We start from the raw sequence: 19,478 nt of genomic DNA on the forward strand, positions 1-19,478 counted from the left end.
CCCGAGGCTACCAGACACATCCACAGTATATTACAAACCTTGGAAGTTAGATATACGGCTCAGGCTATCTAACACGAGGCTGGACCTAGATCAAAAGCAAAGCCGTGTCACGGATTCCACCCAGATCCTTCAACCAAGCCTTGTCAGATTGGTCGCATCGCTTCTTTAAGATGCAAAGAGCCTCATAAGCTCTTCTCACCGAGCCTCATCTAATTAATACAGGTCACATAGCTCAGCTGACACTCATCAGTAAGCTATTTTTAAAATATGTTGCGCATCTATAGATCAGCCGCAAGCTTTAACCTCCCGATGAGAAAAAAGCCTTGCTGCGGACTGAGGACCGTTGTTCCCCAGATCAGCCCGCCTCACTAAGTGGGTTCTCCCCATCATCGATACCGTCCTTTGCATCTTATCAAATGTATGGTATGTTTCCACTGCCTGTGACACACCAGGGGATTTGGTTTATCGTTTGAATGTGTTCTATTTCGGACAGCAGATTTAGGTTCTCTGGATCAATTATATGGAAAGATTGAAGATAGAGAAGCAGTTCCCGGGATGCTTCGATGTGTTGGCTTCTATTGGCACGGATGTTGTTATTCCTGATCTTCTCGCCGATGGCTCTATTCTGGTATATCTTCACGTATACATACCTATCTGATACAATAAAGTAATAAATGCTATAGGCTCTAGAACTTATTGCTCTGTCTTTAATACTCACCTGCTTAAAGAGATCAGATCTAGATTTAAATAGGTAATCAGAGTAGATTCAGCCCTTGATAGTATTTAAGGACCTGGTGAGCTCAGCCTGGTCACGCGTGGCCAGCGTAATTCTCCACCATAGGCAGCGGTCTGGCTGCCTCCAGGTGCCCGATTGATATTCCCTCGAGATGTACGTTGGTAGTAGGTGTTCTATTTATATCGAGGCTCGATTACCACTCCTCTTTTTTTCCCCTATCAAGTAATTATGTCTGTTCTACTCTGTACCACGCTTGTGACATCTATTCAACTGCACACACTTCGTCGTGACATCATTCCAAGATGTCATGCCTAGAGGTGATCGGCAGCATCCCTGCGGTCAGTACTCTTCTTGAGGCCTCGATCAACATTTACGACAGTGCCCAGAGTGACATTAAGTTAACTAAGACGTTCAAGGTCGTTGGACGCCAACTGCCCGTCATACTCCATTTTCTTCGGAGATGCAAGAACAACCTAGAATCAGGTAGAGACTCAATGCCGTCAGATGTTTGCAATGCTTTAGAAGATATTCTTACTGCATGCGACGAGAAGGTCAAAAGATTGAGAGGATTATTCGAAAAAGTCATTCCTGGCGAGAAGGATGCGTGGGATAAACGATACGCAAAGGTATTTCGAAGGGTTGGAAAAGGAAATGAAGTTGAAGAGCTCATGTCTACGCTGACTGAAGACGTTCACGGTGAATGCTATTACGTCTGGGCAGAATGTAGACCTCAAAGATATTCTCGCAGATTTGCAATCTGCTAAAAGCTCGACCGCTAAGAAAGGGCACACGGCCTCGTACTTCAACACTATTGCGCATGTCGGAACTCAACCTCCCCATTCTAGTAAGTATCAGTAACCATATTATGTCGATTACACTGAATCTGAAGTGAAGCCTAAGCCGGGCGCAGATAACGGGCGCCTCTTGTTTCGACGATTTGTTAATTTTTGACAAGTCATGATTCGTTGCCAGTTCTTTCTCTAATAGACGTATCGATTTGTGCTTAAACACCCAGTTTTTCTTTCTAGAATCTCAGATTGAAAATCAGTAGCTAACGTTGTTAGTGGTCATCTTAGAGCTGAAGGAGGCTTTAGCTTCCATGGGCTAGTTGGCACCTGTCTTGGCCAAGCGCCTTACATCACAGCTAGACACTTTGTCGATCGTCACAACGAGGTTTGATGAGATTGCAACAAACATACACCCTAAATACAGGTTCCAAAAGCAACAGCGTGTAGTCCGCGGTGGTATGGGTGGTGTCGGCAAGACCCAGCTTGCTATCGCTTACACAGAGTCGCGCCCTGGATCTTATAGCTCGGTGTTTTGGCTGGATGCAGCATCCGAGGCAGCTTTGGAAAAAAAAAATTTGCGATCACTCGCTAACTTCATTTTCGACATCCACAATCTCGGAGTCGCAGACGCATGTGTGGGCGAGACAGGACAAGCTTGGCCAGGCGCATCATTGAAACCCAAGGAATTTCCCGCTAGTCCTCTTGCAATGATTTGCGATAACTCAAGATAAGGTTCAAGCTACCGAAGATTGCCTATACAGTTACGAGACGTATGCAATCTATTTCTTGTTCAAAACTTGGACTTAACCCTGTTTCCTAAACACACAACCAGCATTAATGAATGAGTCATGTAGTCACTCTAGTCATTTGCTGTATCACTGACTATACAGGACCTAATCCTAATCCAAACTAGGGTAGCTCCTTAATGCTATGATTTTGTTGTACGGTGATATGTCAACCCTAGTTGAGCCTATGAGACCATCTCCACATGAATACTCCCCATAATTTGTCACATCTACCAAGAAAAACCTAAGTATTCCGGAGCCTCACGACTAAGATCCCGGAAATTCACTGTAGTATGGCATTCGACACGGGTATTTTTGTTCCAAAACTACCATGTCCAGCGGGCCAACCATTAAGGATACTCTCAACCTCCTCACGGATACGTTTCCCAGAAGATCATGGCCCCCATAACCATTCCCTGCATTTTTGAAGTAGTAGTGGCAGTTGCTAAGCCAATGGTCTATTTAAATTATCATCGGCGTAGATACTTTCCCATGGTTCCGTCTCCGTCAGTCGTCGTCCATACTTGACCACACTTACGTAATATATGGAGATTTCGACTCCGGGCGATCCGCCTGAAAAGACTTATATCTTCGCCGGGTGTAAAGACGGGCCTATCATACAATCTAAGGACCGCATTGTTCAGTAGTCAAGGAAATCCAGCACAATCATGTCAGGCAAGCACGTCCTTCTTACCGGAGCCAATGGCTTCGTCGCATCCCACATTCTCGCTATCCTTGTCGACGTACGTCACCTCCACCCCCACTACTTGCGCATCACATAGGTCAAGAGCTGACTTTTTACGCAGGAGGGATACACTATAACCGCGACGGTACGATCGCAAGAAAAGGCCAAGGAGGTCCTCCGGACCCACCCCGAGTGGGAAGGCAAAATCAACTTCGCCATCGTCTCGGACTTCACCTCAAAGAAGCCCTTCGATATTCTCTTCCAAAATGCGGCTCCTCCCTTCGACTACGTGATCCACGCGGCGTCGCCGGTGCAATTCCAAGTTGATGATATCCAGAAGGATGTGATTGAGCCAGCGGAGCTGGGGTTAGTACCCTCTCCCTTCTCTTGTCTCTTCATCTCAACTCACTCACCTGAACCCTACTAGGACGACGGAGATCTTGAAAGCTGCAGCACGTCACGGAGGCCCCACCCTGAAGCGCTTCATCGTACTGAGCAGTGCAGTCACTGTACTCGACTCTTTCGAGGACATGACAAAGGAGGGGGAACCCTATACCGAGAAGGACTGGAACCCGGTACGCGCGCGTCCCACACGAAACAGACCCCACGACTCAGCTCCTAGAAGAATAATTGAACTCACATGAAACAGGTCACGGCCGAGCAAGCCATCGAGAAACACGACACTGTCCTCGGCTACAACGTATCCAAGATCCGAGCCGAAGCAGCCGCATGGGAATTCATGAAAACGAACTCCCCGCAGTTCGACCTCGTCGTCATCAACCCGGATATCATCACGGGGCCCATGATCCACCCCATTCGCGGGCCCCAAAACATCAACGAGACGAACCAGTTCGCTATTGCGAACTTCCTCAACGGGACTTATTCCCAGATCGAGGGAGTCGCTTTCCCGTTCAACCACTTCGTGAGCGCCCCATCTCACTATGGTAGAACTATAGTAGTATCCATAACATAGCTAACATCCTCATCTCGTAGGTGGACGTACGCGACGTCGCACGCAGCCACGTTGACTCGCTGACCAACCCCGCCGCCGGGAACCAGCGCATCGTGCTCGTCGCCGAGCTGATCACGCCGCAGCTGATCGCGAACACAATCCGGAAGCATTTCCCCTCGCTGCGCGATCGGGTCCCCGAGGGAACGCCCTCGCAGATCTTGCCACCTGGCGTGCATCCTACTGGGTGGGATCTGCATGTCAGTACTGATATCCTAGATAAGGGGACGAAGGGCGGCAAGTGGCAGTATAAGGACTTGGAGTCTAGTGTGGTTGACGCTGTGCAGTCGATGCTTGACCACAAGGTCATCTAAGGGGGAAAATAACGTAGGTGATAGTATAGTATATGTATTTTTATGCTTTCGATGAGATTTGTAACACTTCTCTACGGGTTGGTGAGTCAATATGGTCGAGGAATGAAAGCCAATGGGAGTATCAGTGTTGAATGTACCGCTGTTTACAATAGGTAGAAATCAACTTCAATAGAATGGTCTATCTCTAGTCGACTACAAGACCATACCTAGCGATCCCAACCTACCATTCTCTAGTTATAACTCCAGTCCCTAGATAATATAGAACAAAACAATGACTATCAATCCATAAATTAATCCATTCCAGTAAGCCATAGGTACTATACAAACAGCATCCATCCAATCAGACCATAAAAGCAGCAATAACACAGCAAAACATCTCATCCATCAGGTATCAAAAATAACAATTACAATTTATATAATCCTCATATAGAAAGGGGAAAGTATATGGTATCGTTCCCTGGGTCTACCAAACTCGGGTAGAATTTCTGGTGGCCCGCACGCGTCCCCATCCGGGTCCCCGGACCAGAGGCGTGGATTTCATCGGCTGATTTATTCGGCATCGGAGCAACCGACGGCGAGGAGACCACCCTGTAGGAAATTGTTAGTTGGGGATTCGTCTTGGTTGTGGGGGTTTATGGAGAAGTAGATGGGCAAGGTTTCATGGTTCGTCGTGAAGAATTGTGGGGGGGAGAGTGCGGGGGTGGCAACATACCAGCAGGTTGACCTCGGTGCAGCACTTGGGAGCGGAGTCGCAAGAGTCCTTCTCGTAGGCGTGGCCTGTAGAAGCATCAGCATTGGTCAGAGCAGACATATACTACCTAGCCAGCAGCCAGTGTAGAGAAAGGTCTGGTCGGATGAATGGGGCTAGCTGGCTTACACAGGAGGCCGAGAGAGCCGACGATCTCGGCGGCGTTGATGCCGAGACCCTCCAGGATGGGGTCGACCAGGGGGTCCAGGGGAGTGGCCAGGGAGCCGCAGCACAGCAGCGGGGGCAGACACTTAGACTTGTCCTCGGCTTTGCTGGAAGTAGTGGCCTGGAGCTTGCCGGAGTTGACGGCGTCCATGAGCTTGTTCTGCAGCGACTGCTCGTTGGCGTCGGGGGTCGCGGAGACCATGGTGCCGGCGGCGGCGAGGAAGGACAGGGCGGTGGAGAACTTCATTGTGTTTGTAAAGGTGGTTTGTGAGGGTTTGTCTTTGTGACTGAGTAGGGAAGAGAAATGGACACTGAACTTTGAGTTGATTGAGGATCTGAGGATGGACAGCAGGGAAGGATGAGACCCTCTTTATATCTTCGCGGTCCGATGGCAAGACCGAGTGATTGATTACATGGCATTATCGTGAACCCCTTAGCAAAGCCTCGCAGTTGTCGTCAATCGTCCTGTGGCCCAATGACGGCATCGTATCCATTATCTACAATGTGTTGGACGTGTTCTCCACAGATCGCAGTCAGTTAGGGCTAGCGCGACTCCATCAGGAAGACTATTGTTTACGAAGAATTCATAATCAAGTTGTAGACCCATTGAGCAGACGAAGATAAAGAACAATTCCTCATTTCAAATCATATCGTCTAACCATGGCGGTATCTGTCAGTAAGTGCAGGTAGACAAGACAAGTCACATCGGACTGGGGGAGTGATCTGCAATCCTTGATAAGGACCCATTACGTCCGTATAATAGTTCCCCGTAGTGAACGGGATTCTAAAGTAAGAGCGAATAACGAAAGCGGGTTCACAAATCAATAGCCCAGATATTGGCGCTATTTAGTGCGCAGATCTGCTGCAGGAACAACAGCAGTCGAGATAGATGGGTGGAGACGGGCCCCATCCCAGTGTCCCAGTCCCCATTCTATATCCCATATACTACAGTGGTTCATGGTCCACTCTACCGATGCGTTTATTCTGATTCGACGGAACTAGTGTTAGGGGCAACTTCGAGTAGAAACAGGAAAAAGCAGAGATGATTCGGGGAAAAGGGGCCGTCCAAGCCCTACCAAGTGCCTGTTAAATGCCGATTCCTTATCAGTCAGAGGTGCCTGTCCCACCACGAGCTCCAGATGGGCGCCGAATCAGATCGACCATTTATAGGCCGATCCTCCTGCAAGGGCCAATTTTTTCCCGAGACATACGAGGTGAGCGATAGGAGCATTTCTTCCAGAAAAAGCAATAGACCAACAGGGATAGTTGGACTTGATGTCCGACCCGTGATTATCTCCTCGCTGACCGAGTGTTCGGCAGACGGTACAGGCTGAATCAAGGCCAAGGCTCAACCAGGCACAACAGGGGAGTAAGGAAAGACAAAGGTAGATAAGCGCTTAGGGTCTTCTGACTGGTTCAGACCTTGTTTTTGCCCCAGTTCCTATACGTCATCACCAGCACATGTACTTTGCGTCGGACTGCAAACTTCCCGAGACTCTGGTTGTGATATGCGGGCTTTCGTGAGATCTTTTCACGGTACCTCCTACGATAGGCAGGAACGCCATGATAGAGATCCAAGTGCAAGGATATGATGTGTATCATGTACGCTTCCGAACAGTCTTTACGTAACGATGATCGTCTATCAGCGATATGCACAGTTCTCCGTGATTGTCCTCCAGAGTTGGCCGAACGCTGCCCTCGAATGCAAGTCCAGTTAGTTTATTGATGACCAGGTGAACGGTTCGAATTGTGGCGAGGTCAACAACAGACCTCCAAGATCTGAAGGTGCCAAGGTGGTCAAATATCCACCCGTGCCACCTTTCGGTTGGGGTTGGCCTGTCCCCTCGTCTCAAGATCTGCATCCTGAACAGGCATGGGCTACGTTGACAAGGACTGGAGACAGCTCTCCCCATTAATTTCCCGGTTAATAATCCCCAAGGATCAGTAGGGGAGGCGCGATCACTCTGGAGAGGAACCACTTAGGAGTTGGCCCATATAGTGGGTTTGGGTTGGTTATCATTAGGGATCGATATTAGTGATGGAATTTCGAGATAACAAGACGATGACTCATTGTTGACTCAGCAAACCAACAATGACTCAGCACTGACAAAGAAAGGTGTCTGTGGCGGTGCTGGTGTGGCCGAATGCCAAGTCTCCAGCCACGACTCGCGACACACAGAACAAAAGAGGAAAAGCAAAAGGAAAAGGAAAAACTTCATCGGTTGATCCTCCACCCGCTTTCAATCCCACCGCCATCTCGAGTCGGTAATTCTATCACCAATCCGTCTCATCTTACCGTCTGGGATCCATTTTCTAACCCTCTCCTTTTATCTTCCAGACATCATGCCGCATACCTCTATTGCCGACCTGGTCGGCGCCCTCCCGGCGGACGACACCTGGGGCCCCGCGACCCCGACCGACAACATGCTCGGTGGTGTCCCTTACGCTCCTTTCTCCAAGGGTGACAAGCTCGGCCGCATGGCCGACTGGACCTCGGATTCCAAGGGTGGTGAGAGAGGTGGTCGTCAGCAATACCAGCGCAACTACCGCGACCAGCAGGTGTACGGTGCCGGTGCCTCCAGCCTTTTCAACGTCCAGGTCGCCGAGGACGAGTCGTCTTTCTCCGTCGTCGACAACACCCGTGCCTCCGCGAAGCGTACGTTCGGCCGCGGCGGTGGTACCGTTTTCCGTGGTCGCGGTCAGCGCGGCGGTGCTCAGCGCGGTGGCCGCGCGGGCTTCCAGCGCGTTGGTGGTGGCCGTGGTCAAGGTGACCGCTTTTATGACAACCGCTCCGGCGGCGGTCGTGGCAACCGTGGTGGTCGTCGCTTCGGCTGGAGGGACTACGACAAGCCCCAGCGCACGCGCGAGCCGTCGGTCAACATTCGCCCCGAGTGGAACTTGCTGGAGGAGGTGGATTTCACCCGTCTGCTGAAGCTGAACCTCGAGGCCCCCGAGGGCGAGGACCTCGACTCGTACGGTTTCATGTACTACTACGACCGCTCCTACGACAAGGCCCCCGTCAAGGGTGGTGAGCGCCGCCTGCAGGCTCCCGAGCGGGCTGCCTACAACGTCACCACCTCGCAGGATCCCATCATCCAGGAGCTCGCCGAGAAGGACCAGGCGACCGTGTTCGCCACCTCCGACATCATCTCCATGCTCATGTGTGCTCCTCGCAGTGTCTACTCGTGGGACATCGTCGTCACCCACCAGGGCAACAAGATCTACTTCGACAAGCGCGAGGGCGCCTCCCTCGACCTGGTCACCGTCAACGAGAACGCCATCGACGCCCCCATGGAGATGGCCGAGGCCGCGGGCAAGCAGGAGTCGATCAACACCCCTAACTCCCTGGCCATGGAAGCGACCATCATCAACCACAATTTCGCCCTGCAGACCGTCAACGAGTCCCAGGACGCCAAGGTCGAACTCAACAACCCCAACCCCTTCTACAACGCCAGCGAGGAGACCGAGCCCCCGGCCTCCAAGGGCTACAAGTACCGCCGCTTCGACATGTCCCTGGAGCGCGACGAGGAGCCCCTGAACATGATCATCCGGACCGAGGTCGACGCCGTGCTGAAGAACCCCGTCAACGGCGAGGAGCAGCAGCTGGTGCTCAAGGCGCTCAACGAGTTCGACAGCAAGGCCCAAGGCTCGGGCAACGCCCTCGACTGGCGCAGCAAGCTGTGGTCGCAGCGCGGTGCCGTCGTCGCCACGGAGATGAAGAACAACAGCTGCAAGCTGGCCCGCTGGACCACGCAGGCCGTCCTCGCCAAGGCCGACGGCATGAAGCTGGGTTTCGTGTCGCGCGCCAACCCCCGCAACGCCACCTCGCACGTCGTCCTCGGCGTGGTCGGCTACAAGCCGCGCGAGTTTGCCGCCCAGATGAACCTGAACATCGGCAACGGCTGGGGCATCGTCCGCACCATCGTTGACCGCATCCGCGCCCTGGATGCCGATGAGGACCCTGAGAAGCCCAAGAAGTACCTGCTCATCAAGGATCCCAACCGTCCCGTCGTCCGCCTGTATAGCCTGCCGGTCAATGCCTTTGAGGAGGACGAGGACGAGGAAGAGGCCGAGGCCCAGGCCGCCAAGGAGGATGATGAGGAGTAAACGATGCGATGCTACTGTCTTATGATATAATCTCATGTTTCCTTCCACTGTTATTTTGCGTGCATCTTAAAAGTTAGCTGAATGGATTTCCATAGGCCTATCGTACTTGTCACCTCCCAAGCCTGCCTCAGTAGCCGTAGACCACTGGTAGCCGGACAGACATCCTATGCACATCCCGATATGATACAACTCAATCAGGATGCTGATGATAAATTCTCTAGGACGACGGTCTTGTCTCACAAAGCAACAAATTAATCTACCTAACACTTCGGCCCAAGGCAAACATTCAACACTTTGTTTCGAACACAAACCCCATTCCCTTCCTCGACCCCAAACCCATGCTTAGAAACCGGACCAAGGAATCAACCCACCGGACAACCCAAACCCGGTACCGAGCCCGTCAACTACCTAAGGGCTCTTCTTGGCCATGTATGATTGTAGCCGAGACAGAGACGTCTCCAACCACATACTTGCTCATAATATCTATATCTGAAACGCTATCTACCGGAGTTCGAATCCCCACGGCACAAATCACAGTTTCTCTAACATAGCCCACCAAAAGCCTCAGATGATAAACGGCTAGTTACCCAAATGATTACCGCCGATGTTCGGGGTTTACTTACTTAGTTCCTGGGTTGGTTCTGTAAAGTGCAGATCACGTTGATCTTCGCGGTTTCAGATTCTGGGGTTTGATTTCATTCTGAAACACCCCGAGAATATTCTACCGGGCCAAGATGTACTATACTATACTCTACCCTCGGATCCTCGCAGACTAGGCAGTGTTTGACAGTTGCCGAGCATGTCGCGTACCTCGGAGCACGGCATTGCCACTGCCGGCTAATGCGTAGGTCTACCGATGCTGCAGAACTGGTGTGGTTGGGTCGCTTGGATGAGAGGGGTAGTTTGGAGATGAAACGTCGGAGGGGGAACCTTGGGGGATGGTAGGGAGTATACCACCGGTATAGTAGGTAGGTATCTAGTTACCTAGATTTGGATCAGGGTGTGAGGATATATAATGGTGGTGGTCGTCCTGCGAAAATGTATACTGGACATCGACGACAGACTTCCCTCTCTTTTACAGAAACATCATCTTATCAAACCAAGTGAAAGGTTCGGCCGTTAAGCAAAATGAACTCCAAGCTTCTCATCCTAGCCCTAGCCTCGCTAGCAGCTACCAGTCCCATCCTCTCTCGCCAGTGTAAGTCATTACCCTAGACACATACTATATACATACTATTCACTATGCTGGACCCCCAACTAACGCTAAATAACACAAACAGCCGACGCCGGCGACGACCTTCGTACGGGCGACTGCCAACCCACGACATTCATCTTTGCTCGCGCCTCTACCGAGCAAGGCCTCCTGGGCGGGTCAACCGGCCCCGGCGTCTGCAGTGGGCTCAAGTCTGCGCGTGACGACGCAGTCGCATGTCAGGGCGTCGGACCCAAATACCGCGCCACGATCGGGGACAATGCGCTGCCAGCAGGGACATCGGACGAGGCGATCGAGGAGGCAAAGGGACTGTTTGAGCTTGCGGCGAGCAAGTGTCCTGAGACGAGGATAGTGGCTGGGGGGTATAGGTATGGTGTTCTTGTTATTTCCTCTCTCTTGACCAATGATTTTCTCCGTCTTCGACTTGGCTGACGAGATGTCTGTTTGCACGTGGAAACAGCCAAGGAACAGCTGTCATGCACGGCGCGATCCCCAAATTGTCAGACGAGGTCAAGAGCCAGATTGATGGCGTTGTGCTGTTTGGCGACACGCGGAATAAGCAGGACGATGGGCGTATCCCTGACTTTTCTCCCGAAAAGGTCAAGATCTATTGTGCGGAGGGCGACCTGGTCTGCGATGGGATGCTCATTGTGGCTCCGCCGCATTTTACTTATATGGCTGATGTGGATGATGCGGTGAAGTTTTTGGGAGAGAAGTTGGAGTAAGGTTTGACATTGTGAGGTGTCACCATGCCGGGTTCTGGCTTGGGCTTCGTTGACCGGGAGATATGATATGTGGGTGCAGGTCGCCTGAATCTAGTTACTTCGGGTGTTCAGGTTTCACCTAGAGTGTGAAGCGAATAGGGAGAAGAAGCTCCTACTGTTGAAAATATATACAACACTATTGATGCGCCGCTCACTCGAGAGAAATGTGATTTATCCCAGGATGTTAAATTTCCTTGTTAGTCATGGAGTGCAATCACGGGTCCCTGCATGACAAGGAGTGAGGTCGACAGCCCAAACCTTCCATCAACCCAAACCTCACTTCTGTCATATCCCGAATGATGGCCGAACCCAACATCCATCGTATCCACCCATCCAGTTTCCTCGGTTGGCTCTGGATGCAATCTTCCGAGCTTAATAACTACGATAGACTGAATCGACTGGCTCAAACGCTCGACCAGCTTGCGAGTGCTGTCCACCAGGCACCTCATCTGTAAGGACTGTGATTACTGAATAGTGGATACCTTCAAAAGCTATGGTATTCAATACTCCAAGATCCCTAACCAAAAAAGAAATACGCTTAAATATCTACACCAAATCGCAGAAAATCAGTCATAATCAAAATATGCACAAGTCATCTCTAGAAACCATGGAATGTGGAACGGTCGTTACTTCCACCACGGCAATCAAAAAAATTATATGAAGTTATGTCTCGCCCCTTGGGGATCGCGGCGTCCTGATAAAAATACAAGGCCTGGATGGCCCAGCCACCGAGCCAGCAAGTCAGGCTCTTAGACATCAGTTTCGCAAACGGCCTATGCACTGGTCAGCTGATATCTCGAACAATTGGTGTCCCGGCTCTTCAGCCGCCAGCGACGATACGTACCTTTCTTCGCCGGGTAAAATCCTCATAGACTCCCAGCCAGAGGTCCCTGTTGCGGCAGTTCTCCGGCTGTTCGGGAACCGCCTGACATGCCGGTTGCTTGTCTGTGATCACATCGGGGCGGGCTTTGATCCAAGGCTATACAATGGAGCGTTAGTAAACGGGTTATTTGATCAAGGAAACCGACAACTCGATCGAGATATGAATGAAAACAAAGTACCAACCTTAGGAACGGGCCAGTCGGAAAAGTGCAAGTACTTGGCCTCCGACAGCACCCTGTCGGGGTCCCACTGCTCCAGCGAATTGCCCAAGTAGGCCGTGTGCGACTCGGACCGAAACTCTCCAGTCAACAAATTGTAAGGGCGGTGCGGGATGATCAAGGCGCTATCTTTGTACAACTCGTTGAAGATCTCCATGTCGTATTCAGACCCACCCGCGTGGCTAATGCTCTCCATGATGCGACCAAATTCAAAATCGGACGGCTCGATTACGAAGAGCTGCGAGCTCATGGTGCGGCCATTAGGGTCCAGCCAGTAGGCTCGTGGCATCGCAACGGGGCATGATGGGAGCATAAAGAGTTCATCCATGGGCTGTCTTGGTAAGTATCTGTCTTCGACTAGTAGGCAGATGATGGCGGGCGGCTTACCTGAAGGATAGTTGAGTCGGAGTCTAAGCCTAAAACTCGATCATACTGAGTTTGGTTGAAAGCGAGGAGCTTGGTGTAGCTCTCAGCCCAGGTCGCTTCTCGCGTGAGTTAGCGTTCATATGTCCCGAAAAAGGTCGCAGAGGGAGATACATACCATCACCCGACGGCCGGCTTTGTACCTGAATTGGCTGAAGTTTCACATTATATTCATCGCGTGCTTTGCGGACAAGTTTGCTCTCGAGTGATGTGTCATCCTCCGCGGTGGAGATGTTGTCGGGGTACATCAACAGGCGATCGGCTTTGCTGTGCATGCTGTGGAGCCTCTCGAAAAGCATGACTGAATTGCAGAGATAATTGTCGTCGGTGACATACTGCACGTAGGCGAAGCGAGACCAGTCCGTTTCTTCATTTCCCGACGGTTCTTCGGCGTGGCCATGTAGCAGGTCGTCGGGAACAAGAGGCTCCAGGACGCTGATGCGAAGTCGCCAGAGCGTGGTGATCACCAGGAGGGCCGCAAGAATGACCGCGAGAGGGCGCAATAACTTAGGTGAAGCCATGGGGGGCAGTTGCCACATTGCAACGGAACTATCCGAATTAAATTACAAAATTGATTTGACAGAATGGACGGCCAGGCAGCTGGACCGTCCCCGCAGTTGCTGGGCAGATAGGTAGGCAGTGACAGGTTAGGGCTGTGTCGACATGGATGGTTATCGCCAACGTGGGATATTTCGATTGACTCCGCCTCACGTCAGTCACTCAAACGCTCTGCAGATGATTAGACCAAGCGATAGCCTGGGCTTCCTCGGTTTATTACAATTCCGATGTTAGGCCCGTTCCTTTCATGGCTAATTTTTTTCCTGTTTTGTCTTAACGTGGGGGCTGGCGCTAAGACCAACGCTAAGCCAACAGGATGCTCCACGCTGCTCCAGCCGAACCAACCATCCAGCAACGGCCCAAATGAATTTGGCTGTCAGTGGTCCAGAGAGAACACCGGCCTTTCCATTCTGGGTTTTCCCAGCACAATCAACAGGGCACATCGGAGGACATCATCAGTATCAATCCGACGCTTAGCAGGTGTTGGATCGTCTAACGCCAATATTGGGGCAACAAGCGCATTAGAGACGCTAAACTCAGGGGCCATCGATATGGGTCTCTCTATCTGCACCAATGGGCAAGGGTAGGCCTGCAGCCCAATTTCCGATCCAATGGCCCCCATGCTCTTTACAGAGCAAGAAATTCCATGTGTTTTCAAGCGAAGGAATACAGGATGAATGAGCCAAGGGAACGAGAACGGGGCGTACGACCCTGGGGTGTTTGACGATGAGAGCTCTGCCATGGCAAGGTTCGGTGTCGGAACATTGGATCCTTTGAGCCCGTCCATCAATAGATATCAAAAAATATCGATCGATCCATTCTCGCTAATTCCGGATTGGCCTGAGCAGCTCAATCACGAAACTGAGGTTGTACCTCGAGGAACACTGGTGGAATGTGGCTTGATGAGTGTATTTGGGGGCAGTTTCTCAATCCATCGTCTGCGCTCGAGGCACTTCTGCGGGCAGTTGTCGAATTGGTGCGTTGGTGAATGGTAGCTTCTCAGGAAGAGGAGTCCTCTCCCCGTACCAGCTCCCATGATAAGAAGCTCGATGAGATATTGCACAAGGGTTTGCAGTCTGCACGGTGCAATAATCTTCTCCTCCAGAAGCTTGTTTCTTTGAGGGGTGTTTATCCATGGGTCTGCCCCCGGTCAACGATTTCTTCATCGCCCTTGTCGAACATGATTTGTGCGCAAAAGCCCCTATTTTGTTTTATCACACCAAAAGAAACCACTAGTACATTGGCAGGTCTTGGAATGGCTCCACTGTTCTAATTACTTAGTAGCTACTCATCAAATGGAGGGGAGGGTGCTTCCATTTGCTTTCCTTGAAAACTAATCCGCGTCCCCAGATTGTGTGAGGATCAGATGCTTTTGCTCCGCTCTGGGGATCTCCATTGACTGTCTTCAGGTAGCGATACCACAGTGCCTCAGTACCTCAATATAGCTACTCTGCTATGCAACACGACTTTCTCTTGGGTGGTCACTTCAGTCTCTGTGCCTAAGCTCCGACACTTTTACCAATATGCTGTCACCGTGGCTAGTACCCTTCCGGTCTGGCGCTACCTCGCTCGTTCTTCTCGGTCTCTGTAACTACACCATGGGTCGCCCTTTTTACATGAATTGGTCTGACAAGACTTACGGACCCGATGGACCTTGGAATGCCGTTACGATCGGGGTCGGGAAGCCAGGACAACAGATCGATCTGTATCCCGGAAGCACGTGGGAGTCCAGAGTTTTCTTGCCGTCCATTTGTTCCAACGATACTATCTCGTCTACTTGTTACGCTAGAGACGCGGGTATTTTTTACCCCGATTCTTCCTCCTCGTTTGCAGGAAACGAATCCATCGCCTTGGGTCCCAATGGGGAGTGGGGCCCCGGTCAGTTTGGGGCCGCCGACGCAGTGGGAACCATCGTGGAGGCTGACCGCGCGCTGATCGAGGTAGATCTCGCAGGGACATTGATACCGGATGTCGATTTCATAACTATTTCGCAGGGGTACCAAATTTACCCGGGAGGAAAGAACTATCCCCTACAAGTGGGTATACTGGCGCTTGGGGCCCCGGACATCAATCAAACATTCAGTCGATACGACTCCGATCCGCTCAATGGCACCTTTATCGCCAGTTATCTCTGGAAATACGCAGATGTCCCGATTTCGTCTTACTCCTGGGGCATGCACATCGGTTCAGCGGCGCACAAGATTCAGGGGTCACTGATTTTGGGCGGATACGACAAAAACCGGGTCATTGGGGATGTCTCTGCGCAGCCCTATTCAGGCCCACACTTCCCCATCGAGCTTTTGGATATCGGAATAGGAGTAGCAGATGGCGAATCGCCCTGGGATGGGCCTGGGAAAAGCAAATTGCTGGCACAGGGCAACTCGTCCCTTTCCTCCGGGATCACCGTCAAGGCGAGCCCTGCTGATCCGTACCTGTATCTTCCCAAGAGTGCGTGCGACGCTCTCGCCAGCGAGCTTCCCGTCACCTACCAACCTGATTACGGTCTGTACTTCTGGAACGAATCCGATCCGCGGTACTCACACATCGTCACCTCCCCCAGCTACCTCGACTTTACCTTCAACAAGGACGGAGTCAACACGGAAAAAATCTCCATCAAGGTCCCGTTCGCCCTGCTCAATCTGACGCTGGAGGCCCCGCTCGTGGAGAAGAGCGTCCGGTACTTCCCATGCATGCGCACCACAGGCACCTACGCTCTCGGCCGGGCCTTTCTTCAGGCGGCCTTCATGGGCGTGAACTACATCGACCAAGACAACGGCAACTGGTTTCTAGCTCAGGCCCCTGGCCCGGGGTACTCGGTTACGCCCCGGACGACCACCATCAAGGCTACTGACTCCACAATCGCCGGCTCTAACAACGGCTGGGTAGAAACCTGGGCTAACTACTGGACCCCGCTCTCCGAATCTGTCAACAAACCCGAGGACGTCAACAGCGGCAGTGACGACAGAAGCGACGACAGAAGCGACGACAGCAGCGATGGCCTGTCGACGGGCGCCAAAGCTGGTATTGGGATCGGCTGCGGGATCGCAGGGTTGGTGATTATCGGCCTCATGGTGTGGGCGTTGGCTCGTCGCCAACGCCGAAAGGCGAGCATTCCCGCGGAGGTCAAATCCGTCAACCTTTCGCATCCCTACCGGCAAGTTGTACCAGCTCAGCTAAGCGCGCATACGCCCATTTATGAGCTTGCAAGTTCATCAAAGGAGGAACCGTATGAGATGCGGTAGGACGATTGAGTTGATCTAGGCCATGAACAGGGCATGAAATTTCTCGACCAGTTGCATGCTTTTTGATACTTTTTTTCCGCCGAAATTCATATAACCCTAATTTTTCATATCGTGTTTTCCGCGTCGAGTCTTGTTGTGTCCACGTGTGTACGCTATATGCTGTTCCTACGTCGTGTTTCGAGCTAGCACTTTTCTTGTTTTATGCATACGCAAACGGGGTCTGAATGTTCTCTATGTGTATTTGATAGCGTGTCATTGTTTTTTATTTTCTCAATTCCCCAGCTCACGAAATGTGGCAGAAAATCAGCTCCCCGTCTGGACCAAAGCTGAAGAAACAGTAACCGTGACTTAACCGTCAATCTGTATACACCCGTTGAAGGAACTTTTCCAGTGAACCAAACTGGGGGTGCAATCTTCTTTATCACCGTGGGCCCGCCAACAAACCCACCAGAATCAACATCACAGTTCTGATCCTTTAATCGCTGACGGTCAATATGAGACTTGGGGTTCTTGTTGTTCCTGCTCAAAGGACGTCTAGTGCTGAGGTGGGCGCCTTGACTAAGTGGTGACTATGTTTAACTGCGGTGTGTTGTTATGTTTAGCATGAGGCGCCAAGTACGGCACATGGAGAAGATTGATCTGAGCTCCGCATAAACCCAGGCGGCATGATGATCTAGTGGGAAACCGAATGACAGCCTCGGACTTACTCTTTCAATCGATGCCGTGATCTTCGAGCTCGTATGTGTGAGATACGAGGAGTTCTCTGAACCTAATGTCCAGAGTCTTGTTCTAGGTGACCGTGAGCTCGTGTCCAAAATAGGGACCATCCGCCAAGCCGCCTATTTAAGCATAGTTGGTGCCTCCAGCTCCAATAGGCCGGCGATGCCGAAGTGGCTGCTTCCAACCACCAGTGGTGCGAACTTCGATATTAATCATATATTAATTACTCCAAGGATGTTATACGGCCTTTCAAAATGACGATATGCTATTTTCCGATGTGTCGGAGAAGTATTGGACCATGGTTCGTTCGCCACATGCTCGTTTCCTCACCTCTCAGCAATGATCATCGCTCCACATACCTCGAGTTTCCTTACTCGGATCTAGCCAGGCAGAAGCATCCCATTACGAAACTCAAACCACCCCATCCATTCATTTCAGCAGTCGATCTTGACTAGTGAGCAACCTACGTTTCTATCCTGGGAACCCCGTATGAAACTCCCCCACATCAACCGACCAACTGGCGGTCTGCATGTCCACGCCCTGGAATGCAGATCTCGTATTTCCGTCTACACCAATGCAAGCATGAACCACAACCACGATCTCCAGACTCAGCTCCCAAGTCCATCACCCCTTGCCTCGGATCTTGCAGCCCCAAACGGATACGAGATGGTGATGTCCTGCAACAAATTACCCAGCTGAACAGCACTATTGGATAGCTGCTCCCTTTGCCACGACATCGCATCGTATCCTGGGTATGAGTGAGGGAGAGCCCTTCGCCACAAACATGACTCGAAAGGCCATCTCAAAAGCTATATAAACCCTCTTGGACCCCGTGGAATAGACATCTATCATCAGCATCCAACTCCATCAAACAAGCAATCCACAACAAGCCTACAAAGCCTTATTTACAAACCTCGCTTTTCTCGCTTCAAATCAGTCAAAATGCAGTTCTTCAAGACCGCCGTTTTCTTCTCTCTCGTGGCCGTTGGCCTCGCCGCCGCCTCCGAAGGCGACGCTGGAATGATGCAGAAGCGCGGATTCGGCTGCCCCGATGATGGACCTTGCAACACCCACGTGAGTACTTCATTTCCCGCCTTTATTGGAGACTAGACTGACACGACGGATTTACAGTGCAAGGATATCGGCCGTAACGGTGGCTACTGCGCTGGTTTCCTCCAGCGGTAAGTGTCCTTGTATTCTGGGTTATAGTGAGCAAAGAGACTAACCGATGGCGGCAGGGTGTGCACTTGCAACGAGAAGAAGTAAATGGAATACCCTATTCAGACGAGAGTTGAGAGTGGGTGGTGGTGGTTGATTGGCTCGGAGCCTGTCTGTTGAGAACTGGACTGTTGGGTTCGGTAGTATAGGACGTGTCGACACATTGTTCGTTCATTCGTTTATACAATAGTTTGCCATTGCTCCTTCCATCCAGTGTAGTATTTGGTCTTCAAATTGCTCACGGGTGGAGGGAATATCATCTTTGAAATTTGCTATCCAGAACACAGTAGTATTTAAATTCAGTTATACTTCCGTACTCTTGCGACCTGATTCCCGGATGATAGATCTAGCAGCCGTGAGTCCTAATTGGACAGGTGATAGGGCTCCGGTTCTCAGCCTTGCTCTATGCCCCTCCTCGTTCCCCTCTTTCTGTCTACCACAGCATCATTGCACACTCTCCACTAGAGTTACATGTACACATGAGATGATACGGCATTCTCACGATTGACCTATCTAGTGCCCGCTGTCTCCATCCTGTTCCATACATTATTCTTCATTTCAAAACGATGACCAACGCATCCGAAACAAGTGCTGAGCACTTCGTAAACAAGTAAGTACCTGAGATGCCTCTGCGAAATGGTTATCTGACCACTTTACTCTCTAGCATTCTTCCGCTATATCAGGGCCCTTCCGTCAAACTTCGAATCCAGCCTACCAACAAGGAATATACAATTTCCAGGAGCCTTCTCTGCGCGGAATCGCCAGTCTTCTCAAGAATGTTCAACGGAGAATTTCTAGAGTCACAGCAGCAGACAGCCACTCTAGAAGAGACCTACGACGATGTCTCAGTGCGTAGCCTTGAAGCACTCTTTCAATGGCTATACCAGCGCACCGTCAGGTTTG

The 19,478-nt window shown here is 51.3% G+C and overlaps 7 protein-coding genes across 7 annotated transcripts; 5 read left to right on the top strand and 2 right to left on the bottom strand.

The window, feature by feature from the left end:
- The first annotated feature begins 2,932 nt into the window (after positions 1–2,932).
- BDW47DRAFT_20989 (NAD dependent epimerase/dehydratase) lies at positions 2,933–4,530 on the top strand. Its single transcript, XM_024818449.1, has 5 exons — positions 2,933–3,052; positions 3,116–3,360; positions 3,422–3,569; positions 3,644–3,916; positions 3,988–4,530. Exons 1-5 carry the CDS (start codon positions 2,978–2,980, stop codon positions 4,315–4,317), a joined length of 1,071 nt encoding a protein of 356 aa, XP_024672900.1. The 5' UTR covers positions 2,933–2,977; the 3' UTR covers positions 4,318–4,530.
- A 252-nt stretch (positions 4,531–4,782) lies between these two features.
- BDW47DRAFT_20992 (hydrophobin family protein) lies at positions 4,783–5,672 on the bottom strand. The gene is made up of 3 exons (XM_024818450.1): positions 5,195–5,672; positions 5,030–5,094; positions 4,783–4,905 (listed from the first exon to the last, which is right to left on the bottom strand). The coding sequence occupies exons 1-3, from the start codon at positions 5,475–5,477 to the stop codon at positions 4,867–4,869; spliced, it is 387 nt and encodes a 128-aa protein (XP_024672901.1). The 5' UTR covers positions 5,478–5,672; the 3' UTR covers positions 4,783–4,866.
- A 1,529-nt stretch (positions 5,673–7,201) lies between these two features.
- BDW47DRAFT_104480 (eukaryotic translation initiation factor 3 subunit D) lies at positions 7,202–9,442 on the top strand. The gene has a single exon (XM_024812338.1). The coding sequence runs from the start codon at positions 7,574–7,576 to the stop codon at positions 9,335–9,337; it is 1,764 nt and encodes a 587-aa protein (XP_024672902.1). The 5' UTR covers positions 7,202–7,573; the 3' UTR covers positions 9,338–9,442.
- A 1,023-nt stretch (positions 9,443–10,465) lies between these two features.
- On the top strand, positions 10,466–11,275 carry BDW47DRAFT_117073 (cutinase; the record flags this gene model as incomplete). Its single annotated transcript, XM_024815029.1, has 3 exons — positions 10,466–10,535; positions 10,618–10,918; positions 11,011–11,275. The coding sequence occupies 3 exons, from the start codon at positions 10,466–10,468 to the stop codon at positions 11,273–11,275; spliced, it is 636 nt and encodes a 211-aa protein (XP_024672903.1).
- Positions 11,276–11,837: 562 nt separating this feature from the next.
- BDW47DRAFT_104481 (nucleotide-diphospho-sugar transferase) lies at positions 11,838–13,543 on the bottom strand. Its single transcript, XM_024812339.1, has 5 exons — positions 12,956–13,543; positions 12,802–12,896; positions 12,380–12,745; positions 12,159–12,293; positions 11,838–12,087 (listed from the first exon to the last, which is right to left on the bottom strand). Exons 1-5 carry the CDS (start codon positions 13,374–13,376, stop codon positions 12,064–12,066), a joined length of 1,041 nt encoding a protein of 346 aa, XP_024672904.1. The 5' UTR covers positions 13,377–13,543; the 3' UTR covers positions 11,838–12,063.
- A 1,045-nt stretch (positions 13,544–14,588) lies between these two features.
- On the top strand, positions 14,589–16,702 carry BDW47DRAFT_131231 (uncharacterized protein). The gene has a single exon (XM_024817267.1). The coding sequence runs from the start codon at positions 14,919–14,921 to the stop codon at positions 16,635–16,637; it is 1,719 nt and encodes a 572-aa protein (XP_024672905.1). The 5' UTR covers positions 14,589–14,918; the 3' UTR covers positions 16,638–16,702.
- Positions 16,703–17,676: 974 nt separating this feature from the next.
- Positions 17,677–18,842, top strand: BDW47DRAFT_104486 (uncharacterized protein). The gene is made up of 3 exons (XM_024812340.1): positions 17,677–18,431; positions 18,489–18,538; positions 18,596–18,842. The coding sequence occupies exons 1-3, from the start codon at positions 18,300–18,302 to the stop codon at positions 18,621–18,623; spliced, it is 210 nt and encodes a 69-aa protein (XP_024672906.1). The 5' UTR covers positions 17,677–18,299; the 3' UTR covers positions 18,624–18,842.
- Positions 18,843–19,478: the final 636 nt, after the last annotated feature.

The sequence above is a fragment of the Aspergillus candidus genome (assembly GCF_002847045.1).
Source record: "Aspergillus candidus strain CBS 102.13 unplaced genomic scaffold BDW47scaffold_17, whole genome shotgun sequence".
In the NCBI taxonomy this organism is placed as follows: Eukaryota; Fungi; Ascomycota; class Eurotiomycetes; order Eurotiales; family Aspergillaceae; genus Aspergillus; species Aspergillus candidus.